At 43.5% G+C, this 17535-nt stretch overlaps 1 protein-coding gene across 7 annotated transcripts in view; it reads right to left on the reverse strand.

The window, feature by feature from the left end:
* The window catches only part of Ppfibp2 (PPFIB scaffold protein 2), a 134920-nt gene that overhangs the window by 77570 nt on the left and 39815 nt on the right, over window positions 1-17535 (reverse strand). For 6 of the 7 annotated variants that reach the window (XM_090348249.1, XM_090348243.1, XM_090348245.1 and 3 more), the window contains exon 3: window positions 13009-13223. In XM_090348249.1, the coding sequence (XP_090204375.1) occupies window positions 13009-13223 (215 nt within the window). Of the gene's footprint in view, window positions 1-402; window positions 732-13008; window positions 13224-17535 lie in introns of those variants that run through there. The other variant, XM_090348247.1, reaches the window with a different exon arrangement.

The raw sequence follows: 17535 nt of genomic DNA on the forward strand, positions 1-17535 counted from the left end.
ATGGTAAGCTTCCGTTCTGAATCCTCAAACCTCAAAACAGTGGGCACCTTTCTTTCTTTTTTTCTTTTCTTCTGTTGACACTGTTTGGAGCCTCTGGCTGGTTGAAGAGTCTAAGTTATAATAACTAATTTCCTTCATTCCATTCTTGCCTTTCTGTACAGAGGCTCATTCACCAGAATGTCAGCAGAAACAAAGACAGCTGACTTTTCTCCCCTCATGTCTATAATTAGAGTCTCATGAAGAGCTTGGCTACAACAGGGCTCTGCTGAACAAATATCTCCCCCTAACACACGCGCGCACGTGTACACACACACACACACACACACACACACCAAACGTCCCAAAGTGTCTCTCCCCTCACTCATCTCCACAGAGACCCAAACAAAGCGGCCAGTCACTTACCCTCTTCAGCCAGGAGAAATGCTTGTAAACATCAATGTCCCCATCCATTCTGGGTACCCATGTCAGCAGTTAGAGTCCTTGGTTGAAAAAGCTTTTTTTTTTCCCCCTTGGCTGAGGACCAAGTCCTCTCCTCTTCCTTGGCTTTACCCCCTCCTTCTCAGGAACACCAGGCTGTTTTCAGATTTCCCCACTTGCCTGGCCTGTGTCCTTCAGCCTTTGCCTAAACAGTTGCAGATACACCAGGACTCAGACTAGACCGTGCTGCTCCAGGGTCCTCCCCCACCACCCCCACAAGCAGGCGCACATGAGCGCACAGACACACACACACACAGACAACACACACACAAACACAAACACACACAGAGAGACAGACAGACAGACAGACACACACACACACACACACAGGCACCCTGCCTCCCCAAAGAACAATCAAAACTCACGTAAAGTTGGAGGAGGGCGGAAGACTTGGACAGGAGTTGTAAACACACACACACACACACACACACACACACACACACACACGCCACATTCTCCTCTGTGATAATACCAGAGCCTGCCAGAGGAAAACAGTCCTGAAGAAAATTCCTTGTCTGGCTTCTCTCTTCTGGAGTGCCTGTAACTCATTACTGAGAGCCCCTGATTTCCTGTCTCTGCTTCACTCTGCCTTTACCCACAGGCTCCCAGCTGCTCTCAGTTTATTTGGGACTGGGGAGACAACTAAAAATAAGTGCTGCTCTCTGAGGAGCTTGTTGGTTCCCACACACAGCCTGATCCCCCTCCCCTCCCCAAAGCCCATGCCTTCCCCCTTATAAGCAAGTGACAGGAACCCAGGGGAAAGCCTGATGTCTCCAAAAAAAGACCAGATTCAGAACCAGCCCCAGTCCAGGTCCCAGGCCCTACAAAGTGTCAAGCCAGAACCCAGTGTTTGCTGCCCTTGGTGAAGCTGGCACTATCCACCGGAGACCAACAGTTGCAACGTTTATGACTTGCTCTCTCAGTTGAGTATGGCTCTGGGCTGGCAGCCACCTCCAGGCTCCTTGGTGGCTACATTCCACACCAGGGCTACTGCTTCTGTGATGTTCATCTAATGCAAGAGGGAGGTGGAAAGGGTGAGGCTGTTTCACGTGTATTTGCCTGAGATGTAGGGACCAACCCCTGGGTGGGAAGCAACAGAGCTGCGTCCCATACTGGCTTTCCAGGGTGGCCTCCCCCAAATGCCCCAGATGCCACATGCCCTCCCCCATCCCCTTATGCTTCATCTCCTTTGAGAGCTCTCCTAAGAGTTCTGCCCAGCCCTTAATGTGTGGCCTTTGGCTATGACTGATTATGCAAGTGGTCTTTGATGTGGGTGCTGTGGGTGCGGTGGTTACATGCAAGGGCTCTGCCCTCGGCTCTGCCATCATAAAGGGCTTGCAGACATGCAACATGTGACTGCCGAGTCCTTCCTGGGTCTTTTTTGAAAATCTGGGCCTGAGGAGAAGACCCCTTCTGGGTGTCAGCAGGCCCCTCAGCATGGCATCAGTATTCACCAAAGCCCTGAAATGTGGCCCAAAAGACAGGGCAGCCTGTCAGCCTAGCTCAGGCAGGAGTTGGGCAAAGCAAGGAGAGCTCTGGCCAGCAGCTGGCATGGGGAAGGAATGCACTCCTGGAGACACACCCAGATCAGAGGCCAGAAAGCAAAGTTGGCACCGTTGCCCTTCTCTGAGGCCTAGGTCCCTTTCCTCACACTGGCCCAAATCCAGAGGGTGGCCTCACACCCATGGCCCACCATACATAAGATGTGTTCGTGAAGTATTTTTCTTTTTTCTTTTTAGAAACCTGGGGAAAGTCAAATGAGAAATTCATTAGGTCAACACACTTGTCTTGCACCCAAGGCAAATGGAGCCAACTTGCTGCTCTGCGTAGATAAGGAATTACCACATGGTAAAGTAAAGGTATAAGTGGGGCTCCAGGTAAGATGAGGAATAGGGACAGGGAAGAGTCCCACACTCTGTACCTCCTCACTCATGGATCCCTGGGTGCTCAGCCAGGACCCCTTGTCACACTGGTGAGGTAAACTCTGCCCATCTTGGGCAGGGCGCCTAAAAGTGACCCACGAATGAGCTTCAGAGGATGGGATAAGTCTGCGAATAGAATCACAGGATGTCATAGAGTACACAGTATGGGAAAAAGCCTTGCTTTCCTTGGAAGAACACAAGGCCTCTCCATAGCTTCTGGTACAGTAAAGGAGCAGGCAGGAAGAACAGACAGTGGTCTACAGGATTGTGTCTCACCAGCCTTGTTAATCTCTTGTGGAGAAGGGACTGGGTATAGTGCTTTCCTTTGGCCCCTCCTCCATCCCTTCTCAATCACTCATTCTTCTCCTTGTTAAAGGAACCATGCCATGTATGGGTCATGGTCAACAAGTCTCTGTGACATGGCCTGTAGGAAGTGCATCTGATTTATGGCTTACTTTTCTAACTTCTTTTCCTAACCCAGATCCTGGTACACATTCTCATGATGAAAGAATGGATCTCAACTGCTGAGACCAGTAAAAGTTAAAATTCCACTTGGGGAACCAAAAAAATAAAAAGACTCAAAGACCTGTTTCCCAGGGATAAAGGTGCTTCACACAAAGAAGAGAAGACACGGAGCCAAGGTTACCTATTACCTCAAGTCCTGTGTGATGGACTGTTGACTATTGTGTGCTGAGGAAGAAAGGGAAAGGAGAAGAGAAGGGAGGGAAAAGAGAAGAGAGAAGGGAGGGAAGAGCTGGAGAAGAGGGAGGGAGCCAGGAATTCAGACAAGCTAAAGCTAAATTCTTGACATATTTTTATGCATCCTCAAGTGGAAATCCTTACCCCAGTCTTTTCTTTTCTTTTTTCCCTCCCTAACACACCAAAGTTCATTTTCCTTCCATATAATTTAATCCTCAAATCCACAAAATAACACTGCAAAGGATCTAAGAACAGATGGCAGGAAGGATAGGGGTGGGGAAGAATGATATGGGTGAACACAGCACCTTCAGCCACCTCCACATCATTCCGAGTGCTCAGCCTTATCACTCTGGTGAAGAATGGATAACCAACATCCACCCTCAAAAGCCATCCTGATTAGGAGTGTTTTATAGTGTTCCACGGGTGGGCTTCAGCAGATAAGTCTCTGAATACACCACTAGATATATACAAAAGCTCTATGTCTCTGAAAACAGTTTTCATCAGGTTATCTAAGTGGTCCAGGATTCCCATGAAGCAAGAAGCCTTGCTTTCATCCATCCTAAGCAGTTAGTCCTGCAGCTTTAGTCTGCCTCTTCTTCCCATTATAGTGTTCCCGTGAGGTACAGTCTCAGGGACCACCAAGGGTACACAAATAAAGGTCACCAGTGCTGACCCTGACAGCCCTTAGGCCTTCCTAGAAGTAATTCAGTCATCTGCAGCCATACTGAACTCATTACTGTTGGGAACATGAGGCAGCCAGCTGAGGCCAAGCACAGAAGCTTGTGAGACTGGGAGTGCAAAACACAGCTAAGAGGCCATAGCAGGCATGTTTTGAAGGGAGAATCTCGTGGCTTGTCTTTGCCAGTATCCTAGGGTCTAGAATAGAACCTTAGGATGGTCACTTACCTGGCTGGGGTTCCAGGGGATGGCTGAACGGGATCCTATTGGCCACCAGGAATGAGCAGTCTCTTAGTGGGCTGAACCTATTCAGCCCAGAGCCTTGGCCTCTGGGCCATGGTGATCCTTGCTAAGGACATCTTCTCCTCAGACACGTGTAGGCTCGCCCTCCAGTCAGGCTAGAAAGCCCCTGGCTTCAGAAAATGGGGACGTCAGGGGACCACCATCACCCATGTCTCCTGAGTGTACAACATGGAGAATGCATCTCCAGAATGAGTTGGGACAAAGGCCATACATATTTTAGACTTTGTGGGCCACACAGCTTCTGTCACATTCGGTTTTGCTATTTGTAGCCTGAAAGTGGCCACAACCAACAGCAAAATGTGGCTGGGTTCCAGTAAAATTTTATTTATGGATACTGAAATGGGAATGGTATATCATTGCCACATCACAGACTATTCTTGTGACTTTTCTTCAGTCATTTAAAAACATGAAAATCATGCTTAGGTATTTTCCAGGCACAGTAGTCAAATATAGTCTAGGGCTTGTTGGAGGCTTCCCTATAGAGAATGCATTTCTGAGCTGGAAGGCTTCTAATGACATGCAGAATCTGATCAGGCAGTTGGGAATGCAGCCTAAGACTGTGCCTTATTAACAAACCCCCAGGAGATGCTCACACTGCTGGCCCACACCTGGAAAAGTCAGAGGTAATGGAACTATGATTGTAAGTTCCTTAAAGCACTGGGTATCAGAAGCATGACGGCTGCCTGACTGCTAGTGGGTTTTGAGCTACAGAAGGTTCTAGTTGTAGTCTAACATGCGTCTTTGTGGGTGGAGGGGAAGTAGGTATCTGCACATTCAGATCTCAAGTTTTACTAACCTGGAAGCATCCTCTGCCAGATCTCCTGGGCTAGAGGCAGGAAATTTAGTGGGGAAGGATTTATTTGCTCTTTCACCAGTGTTTGCACATTCTTGGTCATTTATAAACACTGGTTCTGAGGGAAATAGTCTCTTTTGGTCAGGTCTGAAAGGATCCAGATTGCTTAGAATTTACTTGCTTGGCGTGGGGAGGGGAGGGGGAAGAGGAAAATGGCTAAAGGGGAGCTCCCCTAATGCAGTGTGCAACACTGCAATCAAAATCTCTTCCCCAGGGCATGGCTGGCAGATGCCTGGGTCAGAAAATGGCTCGTGGGATGTGGAGAGCTGTCCTGCTATATATACCCCCAGAGAAAGGCCCCTGGGAGACAAGGGGTTTGGAAAGGTTTTTTTTGCCACTAACTGTGAAAGGTCAGGTCTAGTGTTCCAGGGACCAGCTCCACACACAACACTTCGGCTTTTCTCCCTCAGACCCACAGTGGAGGCCTCATCTGCCTTTTATCTGTCCACTGGTTTCCAAGGAAAATGAGAAAAAATTTTCCTTTCTAGCTGACCCAGATACACTGTCCAGCAGTCTCATTACTGAGAGGGAGGAAGAGAGGAAGAGGAGAGGAAAGAGAGAGAGAGAGAGAGAGACAGAGAGAGAGAGAGAGAGAGAGAGAGAGAGAGAGAGAGAGAGAGAGAGAGAGAGAGAGAGAGAGAGAGAGAGAGAGAGAGAGGCTTTTGTCCTCTTTCCCATCACAAAAGGCGGGGGTCTATTTTTTTCTCTAATAAAACCCATACCTTATTCCTGCTTCTAAGGATTTAGACTTCCCAGTGTTTGTCCCTGACTCCCACCTACTGGCTACTTCAAGTACTGCACAGGGACAAAGAATCACTGCCTATACAGCCCACAATTAGAGTCCTTTGGGTGGAGGAGAGTTGGGGGAGAGTGATGAAAGGGGTGACACTGGTCAAGATTCATTGCATTCATTAACTGACATGTTGAATGGTAACCCCTTTAGACAGCCACTTAAAGATAATAAAATGTATGTTTTATTTTTATTTTCATTCAATTCCATACCTGTCATAGGTACAAATAAGAAACCCATGTTGGAAATTGGTTCATGTAATATTTGTTTGTCTCTCTATTCACCTCCCTCCTTCTCTCTCCATCCCTGTTTCTCTCTTCCCCCCCCCCTTTCCTTCCCTTTCTCCTCTTTTCTTTTCTCCCTCTCCCTTTCTTTGCTGGTGACTGGGAGTCTCCTGCATCCTAGGTAACCAGTACCAACTCCAGAGGAAAAGGTATTTCTCCAAAGTTTTGTCTGCAGCTTTTCAAAATTAAAATGTTTAGCACAGATCTATCCAGACCTGTCTTCTGTGCCCTGCCCTGACTGGAGTATAGAGATACACAAGTGAATCACACAGCCAGGGAAACTCAGGCTCACATTGTCTAATCCATAAAACAGCTTTCTCTCTCCATCTTTTTTTGCAACTCCTCTGGTTTTCCAATATGGTAAACAGATTTGCCTCTTTAAGCAGAATGAAAGATTACAATCAGAATCTGGCAGGAACACATGGGCTTTGTTTGAGGGGCGGGGAACTGAAGGAGCCACCATCTGTGACAAGGTGGCATGCAACTGAGAAAGTGGGGGGGATGGACATGCACACGCCTCTTATGAGCACAAGTGTCTTTCTTTGCTCTCTGAGTGACTAGTTCCAGAGATAATTGAAGTAGCCTGCATGCACAATGGCTTTCTTCATTCTTGTTGGGATGCAGGCCTCTGCTGAGCCCTGTCATCTCTATGTCAGCCACCCTTACAGACTCCCCACACTGACTCTGCTTAGAAAATTAACAGATCTGGACAGATAAGGTTCATAGCGTAGGATTAAAAAGAAGCTCCCCAATACATCCCAGAGAACAAACCATATGATAGAATGCCTGGTTAGATCTTACAGACGTGGGCTTTTCAAATGGTCAATTTGATTGATTATTTCTAGTAGGGGAAATCAAGGCTCAGAGGAGAGAAGAGGTTTATGGTGACTTTTAACTCCTTCCTACCGCCCACACTCCCTCACATTTGAGCAGCTTGCCTATGGACTGGAATACCTGCATTCTTGAAAAAGAAAGCTTGGGCTCCCGTTGGTGACCAAACCTGCAGCATGTGGTTCTCTGCCACCCCTCTGCTCTTTCAATCTGATCGATACCCTGAGCTGCCCTTGGTCTGCTGCTTGTAAGTTTGCCTAATTTCTCCAACTTTATCTTGAACCACTGCCAGGGATTTTCTTGGTCTATATCCATAAGTATTCAACAGGAGGACAGACTGACTGCTGGTGAGAGCTGTATTCTAATACATGTGATACATGTATTAGAATGTTAGAGAAGCATCCGTAGCTACTTTGCCTGGAGACTGCTGGCTCTGGTATCTTTTGAGCATCACCCAAAGTCTAGAGGACTAATCAGCATGGTACACCAGCTACCCTTTGCTACTCTCTACTCTCTACTCACGAGCTTTTCCTCTAGTCAATTGCCTGTAAAGCCCATGTGAGTCTGTGAGTCTCCACCCCTCACCTATCCCTGGATCACATCAAGTGGACTCCACTTAGCAAAGCCAAGCAAGTATGGAGTGGTAGACACCCCCTCCCAGATTATGGGAAAGCCCACTTGAGGTACAGCCAAAATCCTAGAAGTAGTTTTACTGGCACCAGATCCTTCTTGCCTGTGGTACATGCAAAGCTACTGAGGAGTATCTTGCTCCTTTCTCGATGTCAGGGCCATCTGGTAAGCTTCATGAGCTCCTGACTAGAAACATCCGGATACTCTGAAAGGCATCAGCCTGTGTGCCATCATGGTAGAGGGGGAGGAAGAGGTGACTTGGCTCCAAGGCTATCACAACAGAGATGCCTCAGCCTTTCAGCAGGGTGGCAACTTCATACCCTGATGGTACTCACCCCAAATTTTTACTCTATCTGCAAAACAGAGGAGACTACGTCTTCATTTCCTGTGCCTGAAAAGCTGATGGATGAGGCTCTTGTTCATGAAGTCTCCTAGAACCTAAGGTGAGCAGGGCTTGATCTACAAAGAAGCCTAAGTAGGGTTGCTGTTCCACTTTTTTTTTTTGCCAGTCGTAGGGCTTGAACTCAGGGCCTGAGCACTGTCCTTTGACTATTCTCAAGGCTAGAGCTCTACCACTTGACCCACAGCACCACTTCCAGCTTTTTTTTACGTATGTGGTACCGAGGAATCGAACCTGGGTCTTCGCGCAGGCTAGGCACAAAGACCACTAGGCCAAACTTCCAACCCTGCTGTTCCATCTTAAGGCTTGGCAGAAGTGTAACCCTCAGGAAATGGGGAAGTGGTATCCTCTGTTTTGCAGATAGAGCAGTGATAGCCTTGGATCCAAGTCCCCTCTTCTTTCAAAGACAGACAGGAAAGAAGGAAGCAAAGAAGGAAGCAAAGAAGGAAGGAAGGAAGGAAGGAAGGAAGGAAGGAAGGAAGGAAGGAAGGAAGGAAGGAAGGAAGGAAGGAAGGAAGGAAGGGAGGAGGGAGGGAAGGAAGGAAAGAAGGAGTCCATGTTTCTACAGGAGATGGGACAAACATACAAGGGATGCACAGACAGCACTTAGGGCAAGGCTTTCATTTGTCCTCCATCATCTCTCAGACAGCCTCACTTGTTCCAATTTTTGTTTTGTTTTGTTTTGTTTTGTGGGTCATGGGGCTTAAACTTGGCCTGGGTGCTGTCCCTGAGCTCTTCAGCTCAAGGCTACCATCCTACCCTTGAGCCAAGCTCCATTTCCTGATTTCTAGAGGTTAATTGGAGATAAGAGGCTCAGATCCTTTTGTGCCCAAGCTGGCTTTGAACCTTGATCCTCAGATCTCAGCTTCCTGAATAGCTAGGATTACAGGTGTGAGCTACCACAACGCCTTTGTTCCAGTTCTTATCCTCATTCAAAAGCGGTTCTTTTCTGAAAATAAATCAGGCAAGTTAAAGAAGTGTTTTAATAATTCTGTAAACAAAGCGATGCTTCTCAAACCTCAATGTTGCCTAGGAATCACCTGAAAGGATTCAGGTATCGACTAGGGGCCTGTAGTCTGCATTTTTCACAGGCTACTAGGGTATACCAAAACTGTTGGGCCACAGATCAAAGTTTGTATAGCAAGGACTTCTCATTAACAAGACTGCTCTAAAACACACAGTAAGTTTGTACACTGCTCAGAGTTCTATTTCTATATAGATAGGAACTAAGGTGGAATGTATGGATAACCAGAGTGTAAACAAACTGAAGGTCTTTAAGACCTAAAACACAGACAGGCCATCTCTGTTCAGAATCAAAACCTTTAACATCTAGCTCTGATTTCCTGAAATGTTTATATGAACTTCTGACCCCCTAAAAGCACACCATTTATAGGTTGCTGGTAACCATGATTACTCTAAAAGATTTATGAACGCAATAACTTCTAGGGAATCTTCTTTCTAAAGGAGAACATTCCCTAGACCATAATAAATAATCCCCAAATAAATCTAAACCTGAACACAAGCTATTTTCTGTAATGCATCTTGCAAAAACCAACACCCTCACCAACTTCCTTTAGATAAAAAAATAATTTAAACAATTTTCCAGAAAGCATTTTCAAAGTTGATCCAATTTTTATATCACACACTAAAAATGTCAATTAGTTAGCTATAAAATAAAAAATCAAACCAATTCAGGTAGATACTAATTAATAGGTTTTTACCTGAGTTTAAGAAAGGCCATTTGGGGTTGGGAGTTTGGCATAGTGGTAGAGTGTTTGCCTAGCATGCACGAAGACCTGGGTTTGATGCCTCTGTATCACATACATAGAAAAAGCTGGAAATGGTTCTGCGGCTCAAGTGGTAGAGCTCTAGTCTTGAGAAAGCCCAAGGACAGTGCTCAGGCTCTGAGTTTAAGCACTGGGACTGGCGAAAGAAAGAAAAGAAAAGAAAAGAAAAGAATCGGAAAGAAAGAAAGAAAGAAAGAAAGAAAGAAAGAAAGAAAGAAAGAAAGAAAGAAAGAAAGAAAGAAAGAAAGGACAGACATTGACATTTTAGGGCCAAAAGGAAGAGAAGAAACCCAAACAGGAAGAGAGGTAGAGCTAATTACAATCTCTTAATTCTACATCTTGCCATACACAGCATTGAAAAACAAAGTAAGGGAAACATGTTCCATGAGTAAAAAAAAAGTGGCTATCTAAACACATAAGCACTAAAATCCTATGGAAGAAAGAACACAGATTAGGATGCTCACACAGACCCATCCAAGGGGCTTCAGGTACTTTCAATTGGTATAAAAAATGAAATATTGCAACTAATTTTTGACTGAGCCCTTAAAAATATTCTGTTGGGAGGGGTTTCTATTTTAATGATTGAAATAGATTAAATACTGCTTATATGAGCATGGGTAAATATGAGCATGAGGGGATTACTTTTTAAGATAACGTATGAGATTAAAGCTTAGAAATCAAACAGAATACTAATAAAATAAGAAAAAAGAGGTTGAAGATGTAGCTCAGTGGTAGAATGCCTGCTGAGCATGTGCAGATCCTAGATTTGATCCCTAGTATCATTGAAAAGTGATAACATCACCACGATTATTATCTGTACTTTTTTTGTGTGTGGGTCAAGGGGCTTGAACTCTGGGCCTGGGCGTTGTCCCTGAGCTCTTCAGCTCAAGGCTACCACCCTACCCTTGAGCTAAGCCCCACTTCCTGTTTTCTAGAGGTTAATTGGAGATAAGAGTCTCAAGTCATTTTGTGCCCGGCCAGCTTTGAACCTTGATCCTCAGCTCTCAGCCTCCTAAGTAGCTAGGATTACAGGCATGAACCATGTCGCCCAGCCCAACTGTATTTTTTTTAATAAAGGAAAAAAGTTCTGTTGTCTCACTAAACAAAGAACTGTAAAACACAAAACAAGAAAACTCTTTGTCCTATGAAATTACTACAGGTGTTTTGTAATCATTGTGTGATGGATTCACTTCAAAAACTCACAATGAAAATATAAGTAGTTAATCTGGGAATGAAGATTTATATCTATAATCCTACTACTTAGGAGGCAAAAATCAGAAAGATCATGGTTTGAGGCAAGACTAAGCAAAATGTTTAGTAGACTCCTTCTCAACCCATAGCTGAAGCATGGTTATGTATGTCTGCCATCCCAGCTACACAGGAAACTAAAATCAGAAGGCTTATGGCTCCAGGCCAGTTGAGGTTTATTTATTTTATTTTTATTATTTTTTTAAGTCTTCTGAAAACTGACCTGGAAAAATGTGTTAAAAGGCTTAAGAATATCAATCCTTTCAGATCAGAGTTCCAGATTTAGAAAACTGTTTACCCACTGTTTATTTAAAATGAAATTTAGCTGCACATGCTACATTTTAACTGGTGGTCCTTCTTGAAGTCTATTCTTAGACTTTAGGAAATATATAAAAATAGGAACAAATATTTCTGGACAAAGATGTTCATTATAGAAATGCCATGTATTTGTGAAAGGTTTAAAATAGTCAAAATGTCAAAACTGGAGAAAGTGTCACCTGAATTAAAGTACATCCATGAAGGTGATCAAATGACATCCATGATTACTGTAAACTGTATAGGAGGGAATAAAATCCAGCTATTTCTAATCTGTAGGCAGATTAGAAAGACATTTCGGTGAAATCTTTTACTTACATGACGGTAATGTCCTGGGGAAGAATAGGGGAAAGCAAGTGAAAAGAAGCCCTGGAGCTTAACAAAAAGGCCCCAAGAACAGCACAGAAAGCTCTCAGAAAGACTCTTGAGGTTACTCATGATGTGGCTGGCAGGCCCAGGCTATCTTTTGTGTTTTAAAGGCAGCTGATTTGAAATCATAATTTTATCTGTAGATTTCTCCTTTGCTGTGAAGGTAACATAGTCACAGGTTCTGGTCATTAATATATGACATCTTGTGGAGGCCATTCTTTGCTGTCCACCATCTCAGTATAGATATGTGATTCATTACCTGTCACATGGGGGAGACAAGTTATTAACTACCTATCCCCTTGATATTGACATATTATACAGGACATCAGGCAGCTGAATTGGGTAATGAAAATATTGAATAAGACATATAATGAATATAATGAAGAACTGTTCAGTGTTCAAAGGCCTCTGGAACAAGGATATCTGGGACACAGCCTGTCTAATTACCAATGACATAGCCTCTGGACAGAGGTGTCTACACTTCCTTGGTTTGTGGTCTCCAGCTTCAATGCCTTCTCCTCAGAGAATGCTGCTATTCCTGACCTCCAACCTCTGTGCATACTTTTCCATTTTCAATCAGGTCTATAGTATTAGAATTTTCCAGTATTAGAAGACTACATTCCAAGTGCTAACCCCAAACTCTCTTCCTGCCACCTTGCCTTCCTTCCTCTACCTTTTAGATCATTCTTATTTCCCGAATTCTTTCCCTTCTTCCCTTCCTCCCTTCATTCTACCCTTTCTTCCTCTGCCTTTCCAACAGCTGTCCTCTAGTCCCCAACAGTTATATCCCAGATTATTTCCTCTATGAATTAGCTCCTTACCTTACCTATTTCCAGTTATTACCAAATCTCTTAAGGTGGAGCTGCTAGTCTCCATGGAAAAACAGATGGGTAACTACAGCTCAAAGCAAAGCTTGGTTACAGATCTGCTTCCCCTATTATAAATAGGCAGATCTGTGATCCTGATCTTGAGAAAACAGAAGAGTTAGCAAGCCTGCATTCCATCCTAGGGATAGAAAGTAGTTCTAGGGAAAGGACTAGGAGCACAACAAAGAAATAAATGAAGCAAGCCAGCTCTAGGCTTTGCTAAGAAACTTAAGGGATCCAGTTGAGGATAGAATCCTATCCAGGGACTGAACTCTGTAAGTAGTACATGTTCTTGGGGGCTGGGTGTTTAACCATGATTGCCCTTCTCTGACCCTGGATTTCCTCAGAACAGAGGAGCGTTAGACCAAGCTGCTTGACTGGGATCTAAATTCCTGCTGGAAAGATCCACTTAATAGCCACTGCTCAAAGCTGGATAAGAAGCAAGAAAGGGCTGGAGAATGTAGAAATAAATCAATAGCTTTGACCAGTGGTGGCAATCCATGGGCTGTGTAATTATGTTTTTCTGAGTTTCCAATCAGGCCTTGGGCCTACTCACCAAGCTTTCCTCAAACCACTCCTTTATGTAGGCAGCTGTGGGGCCAGGGATCTGGCTCAGGAGGGCTGCTTTCTCCTGAGGAAGCTCCAGCATCTCCAGGGCTAGCCTCAGTTCCTCGATGAGATGGCTCACTGGGAAGAGGTTCATGTAAGAGGCTGGGGAAGACAATCCAGGCTCACAGGTGACATCAGTAATATCTGTGCCTGTTTTAGTGCCTGGAACAACAGAGAGAATCAGGAAGGTTGGTAAGAAACTGGGATGCCATGGTCAATGAAGTGATGGAGAACAGAAGCATGAAAGGAGATGAAAAAAGGATCATTTCTATATTGTATACATGTGTATTTGGTTATTTGAAATTGGATAGGGAAGGGGGAAAAACAAGATGAGGGGCGGGGGTGGGGGAAGGGAAATGGGGACCAAGACATGAGAAAGGGTATCAATGTATGTGAAGTAATGCCCCTTCTATCTGGTGAATATAATGTAACTCTTCTATTAATTACGATAAAATATATGAAAAAAATAAATAAAAAAGAAAAAAGGATCATTTCTGACTGGGCGGAATTATTCACGATGGAAACTTTTCAAAATCATTTAATTTGGGCTGGGCACGATAGGAAGAGATACATCAGGGGTAAATAATGGCTCACTGAGACTGTCATATAAAACTTGTCAGCTTAGACACCTGAGTAAACACAAGCACCCCTCATCAGTGACCAAAAACATGCATTTCAGACAGTGAGATCCCATTTTTCAGCTTGTTAGATGAGTACATTGATTTCAAGCAAATTGGTATATAGCACAGGTGGCCACAAAAAAGATTTTTCATGTAGGCATTCCATGACACTAATGCAAATAAGTCTTGACCCCTGGATGACCCCATTACTGGTTACTATCACTAGAACAGAGTTGGAAGTTGTTAAGCCAGTGCTGAGCTCCTACTCTTCCTCTCCAACCCTAAGCTTGTATGTAGCAGTTCTCCAACTTTCCCAGCCATCCCAGCCCCAGCGACAGAGCTGTGCATTAATCCATCCTGGATGCTGCAGCTCCACAAGGAGCCGTCCCAGATAACACCATGTGTCGTGTTACTGCTGCCTAGCATGGCCACAATCACAAAATTACAAAGACACAAATGACACAAATGACAATGCTTGATTTAAGCCATTTTGTGTGAGTTACTTCACTGTACCGCAATACACAACAAATACCATCATTTTGGTTATAGTTGCATGGATTAGCGTCTTTCTAAATGTCCCAATTGAGAAATCTTAATCTTAAATTGTACCATTAACATGTATATCCATATCTCATCTCCCTGTTTTGGACTATATACTTCGGGGATCAAAGTCCACAACGTGCGCAGCTGAGTTCCAGGGTCATATCCTCCACCCAGTAGATGTTGATGCGGATGCTGACACAAATGCCAGAACACATGCTGAATGAATAGCTAAAGAGAAAGAAAGTATGCTTGGATTTCTACAGAAATCTGGGATACTGGATCAGCTCTTTCTAACTTGACATTTCTAACTTGACAAGTGGGACTGTTTTGTCCTCTCTAAACCCCATACTTAACAACAATAACAACAACAATAAAAAAGTACTTTCTCTAGGGGCAAAGATGTATTTTTCAAAGCAGAACTGGGATGAACATCTGTGCTTCCATCACCAGTGAGGAAAACACTTTAGAAAAATGTGGTGACGATGGGGAATTTCTAGGGCATCTGTGTTGTTTTTAAGGCCAATAGGATAAAGTATTTGAAGTGAGGACTCTGCTGGAAAGAGTGAGTTGTCCACCAACTGATTCCTGACCCCTTTCCTACTTGCCAGGCAGTTGGGGGATGAGAAATCCACACAGAAGGGAACAATTACCACAGTATTTGATTGCCTGTCTGCTTTCTGAAAATGCATGGGAGAGGGAATCATGGATCACAAATAAAGTCAAAGGCTTTGGGGAGCTAGGAAACTGCTCAAGTATCCAACTGTGGTATGTGCTCAGCAACTTTCTGGCTCCTGCAGATCTAATTTAGCATTGACCGGAATTGCCACAGTCAAACCTCAGAGAAGAAATTGAGCAGAAGCTGAGAAAGATCTCCTCTCCAAACAGTAGTTTAGCAATTCCTCTCCATTCTGAACTTTAATGTCAAGTACATATTCATAGTTATAAACGTATGAAGTGTTGAGAAGGGAGGTAGGTGGAAAAACAGGGATTTGGATCAACCATTTACCACTGTGTTAGATGTCTTTCTATTTCTTCCCTCTCTTCCTTCCTTCCTTCTCTTTTCTTTCATTCCTCCTTTCTTCCTTCCTTCCTTTCTTCTTTTCTTTCTCTGGGATTCTCCCTGAACTAAAGCTTTGAGGGTCTTTCTCACTATTCTAAGAAAGCATGGATGTATGTGTATTGTCTGTTTTACAGGTATGCATGTATAAATAAAAGACTAGTTTCTATTTGTTGTTGCATATTTAAACTTATTTTATTACTTCATTAAGTGCTAGGTGAGAGAAGTAAAAAGAAAACCATTGAGGAGTGGACATTTGTCCCTAAGCTAGTTGTAAGTCAACGGTATATAGCCTCTTGATTTTAAAACTAAGATTTAGACGGCTACAGAAAACTAAGAGAAGAAGAAACTTCCAAATGCTACCTGTGGGTTTGAGGATGTAAGGATGAAAGTGAATAAGAAAGATTCTATAGAGTAAAATATATAATGAGTATAAATTTCGTCTCCTAGAAAGAAAGTGTGGTAACTGGCCTCCTAGAGGAATCACAGTGATCCAAGCCCCTGAACATGCATATGGAAGGCCTCCCAAACATCAAGACCAATATTTGAAGCTAGCCAGACCTCATCTCCAATTAATCAGCAAAACGTCAATGGGTTCAAGTGGTAGAGCAACACACACATACACACAGAGAGAAAAGGATCTCAGTGTTGATAGTGATTACTTTTCATTGCTTTTATAACTTTTGACTTTAAACTTGTTGAATGAGGACAGAAGTGAGAGAATGGAGCTTGATGTTTAGGTTTGACAGGTACTTGAGTTTCAACTGTACTTTACAAATCTCCATAGGCCCCTAGTACATATCCTCCTGAGTCTGCTGTGAGATTTAGCTATGTGGTATGTTGTAAGTGGTTGATGCCTGTTTATGGATGAGTAGTGTTCATGTTATAAATATATCAACATTTGTTTATCCATTTCATATTCTCTTGATATCTACACTGTTCATATTTATTAGCCATTGCAAATAAAGCTGCTATACTTTTTTTTAAGGCTCCATAGGAGGGGAAACAATGTGAGGGAAGAAATGTTTCACTTCTTTGAGCAGTAAATGATAAACACAGACAGATTTCCTCCTTGCTTGATTAGCTTTCTTTCTCTCAGCAATTGCACCAGTAACAGGGAAGGGAAGAGGCTGATGGTATTTTCACAGAAATCGTCCTGGGAAATCTCAGACCCTGCTGCTGATCTACTGGAAAAGCACGTGCTATTTAATGGGAGTTCCCAACATCAGGGCAGACACACTCTCCAGGAGCCCCCTTCACCTACAGTGGGCAAACAGAGGAGTTGAAAAAAAAATAACACCTTTCATATTTTATTTTCCTCCAATGTGCAATCCAATATAAAAATAAATAAAACCCTGGATGCTGGAGATAAAAGACACCCTGAACAATGAAATAATTCAAGCTAACTCAACAGTAGCCCACTATAATACCCAGGTAAAAAGGACATGCCTAAAGATCTCCAGGATATGGAAACAAGAGCTTTATTGTGTGTGATTGTTGTTCTAAATGTACTGTTATTTATCTTCTCTTTTGTTGCCCTTTGGTTAATCTCATATTGTTACAGTATCTGACTTTGTTACCTGGCATAATGTATGTATATTTATTTGTTTATTTGAACTAGGAAAGGGAAGGGAAAACAAAGTGATTGGGAGGGGTGTGAGGAGGGAAATGGGGATAAAAACGTGAGAAGGGGTATCAATATGTGAGAAGTAATTCACCTACTATCTGGTGAATATAACTGCAACCCCTCTATACATTACAATAAACAAAAAAAGGACTTGGCCTCACTGTGGTTGTAGTATCTCAGAGAAGAGCAAACTGAACATGAGACCTTACAGAAAGACAGTGGCCCAAGTATTACTTGTTTCATGAAGAGAGAAAATGTACTCAATGGCAGAGAAACTAAAGAGCCTCCTGCTTGTTTTTAACTGCCGCCCACCACACGCTTCTATATATCACAGTTGCAGGGCCAAATTCCTACTATCCACTTACTATTAAAATCCCAAACAACAAATCAATATACATATACACACACACACAGACACAGACACAAGCACACACTAGTCCAAAATGGTGCCATACCTAAGGACTTACATTAACAAAGGCAGAATCTCCCAAAAGGTTCAGTTCCACCCTCCACACACATTCCCTACAGATGACCAATTTCTATGTAAAACTGACAATCATGTTGTAGAGGGTAGGAGAGGAAAACAGGTCAAAAAAGAACAACCACACTCAACCAATAAGATGTGTG

The sequence above is a fragment of the Megascapheus bottae genome, chromosome 16 (genome assembly GCF_031878675.1).
Source record: "Megascapheus bottae isolate mThoBot1 chromosome 16, mThoBot2.hap1, whole genome shotgun sequence".
NCBI lineage: Eukaryota > Metazoa > Chordata > Mammalia > Rodentia > Geomyidae > Megascapheus > Megascapheus bottae.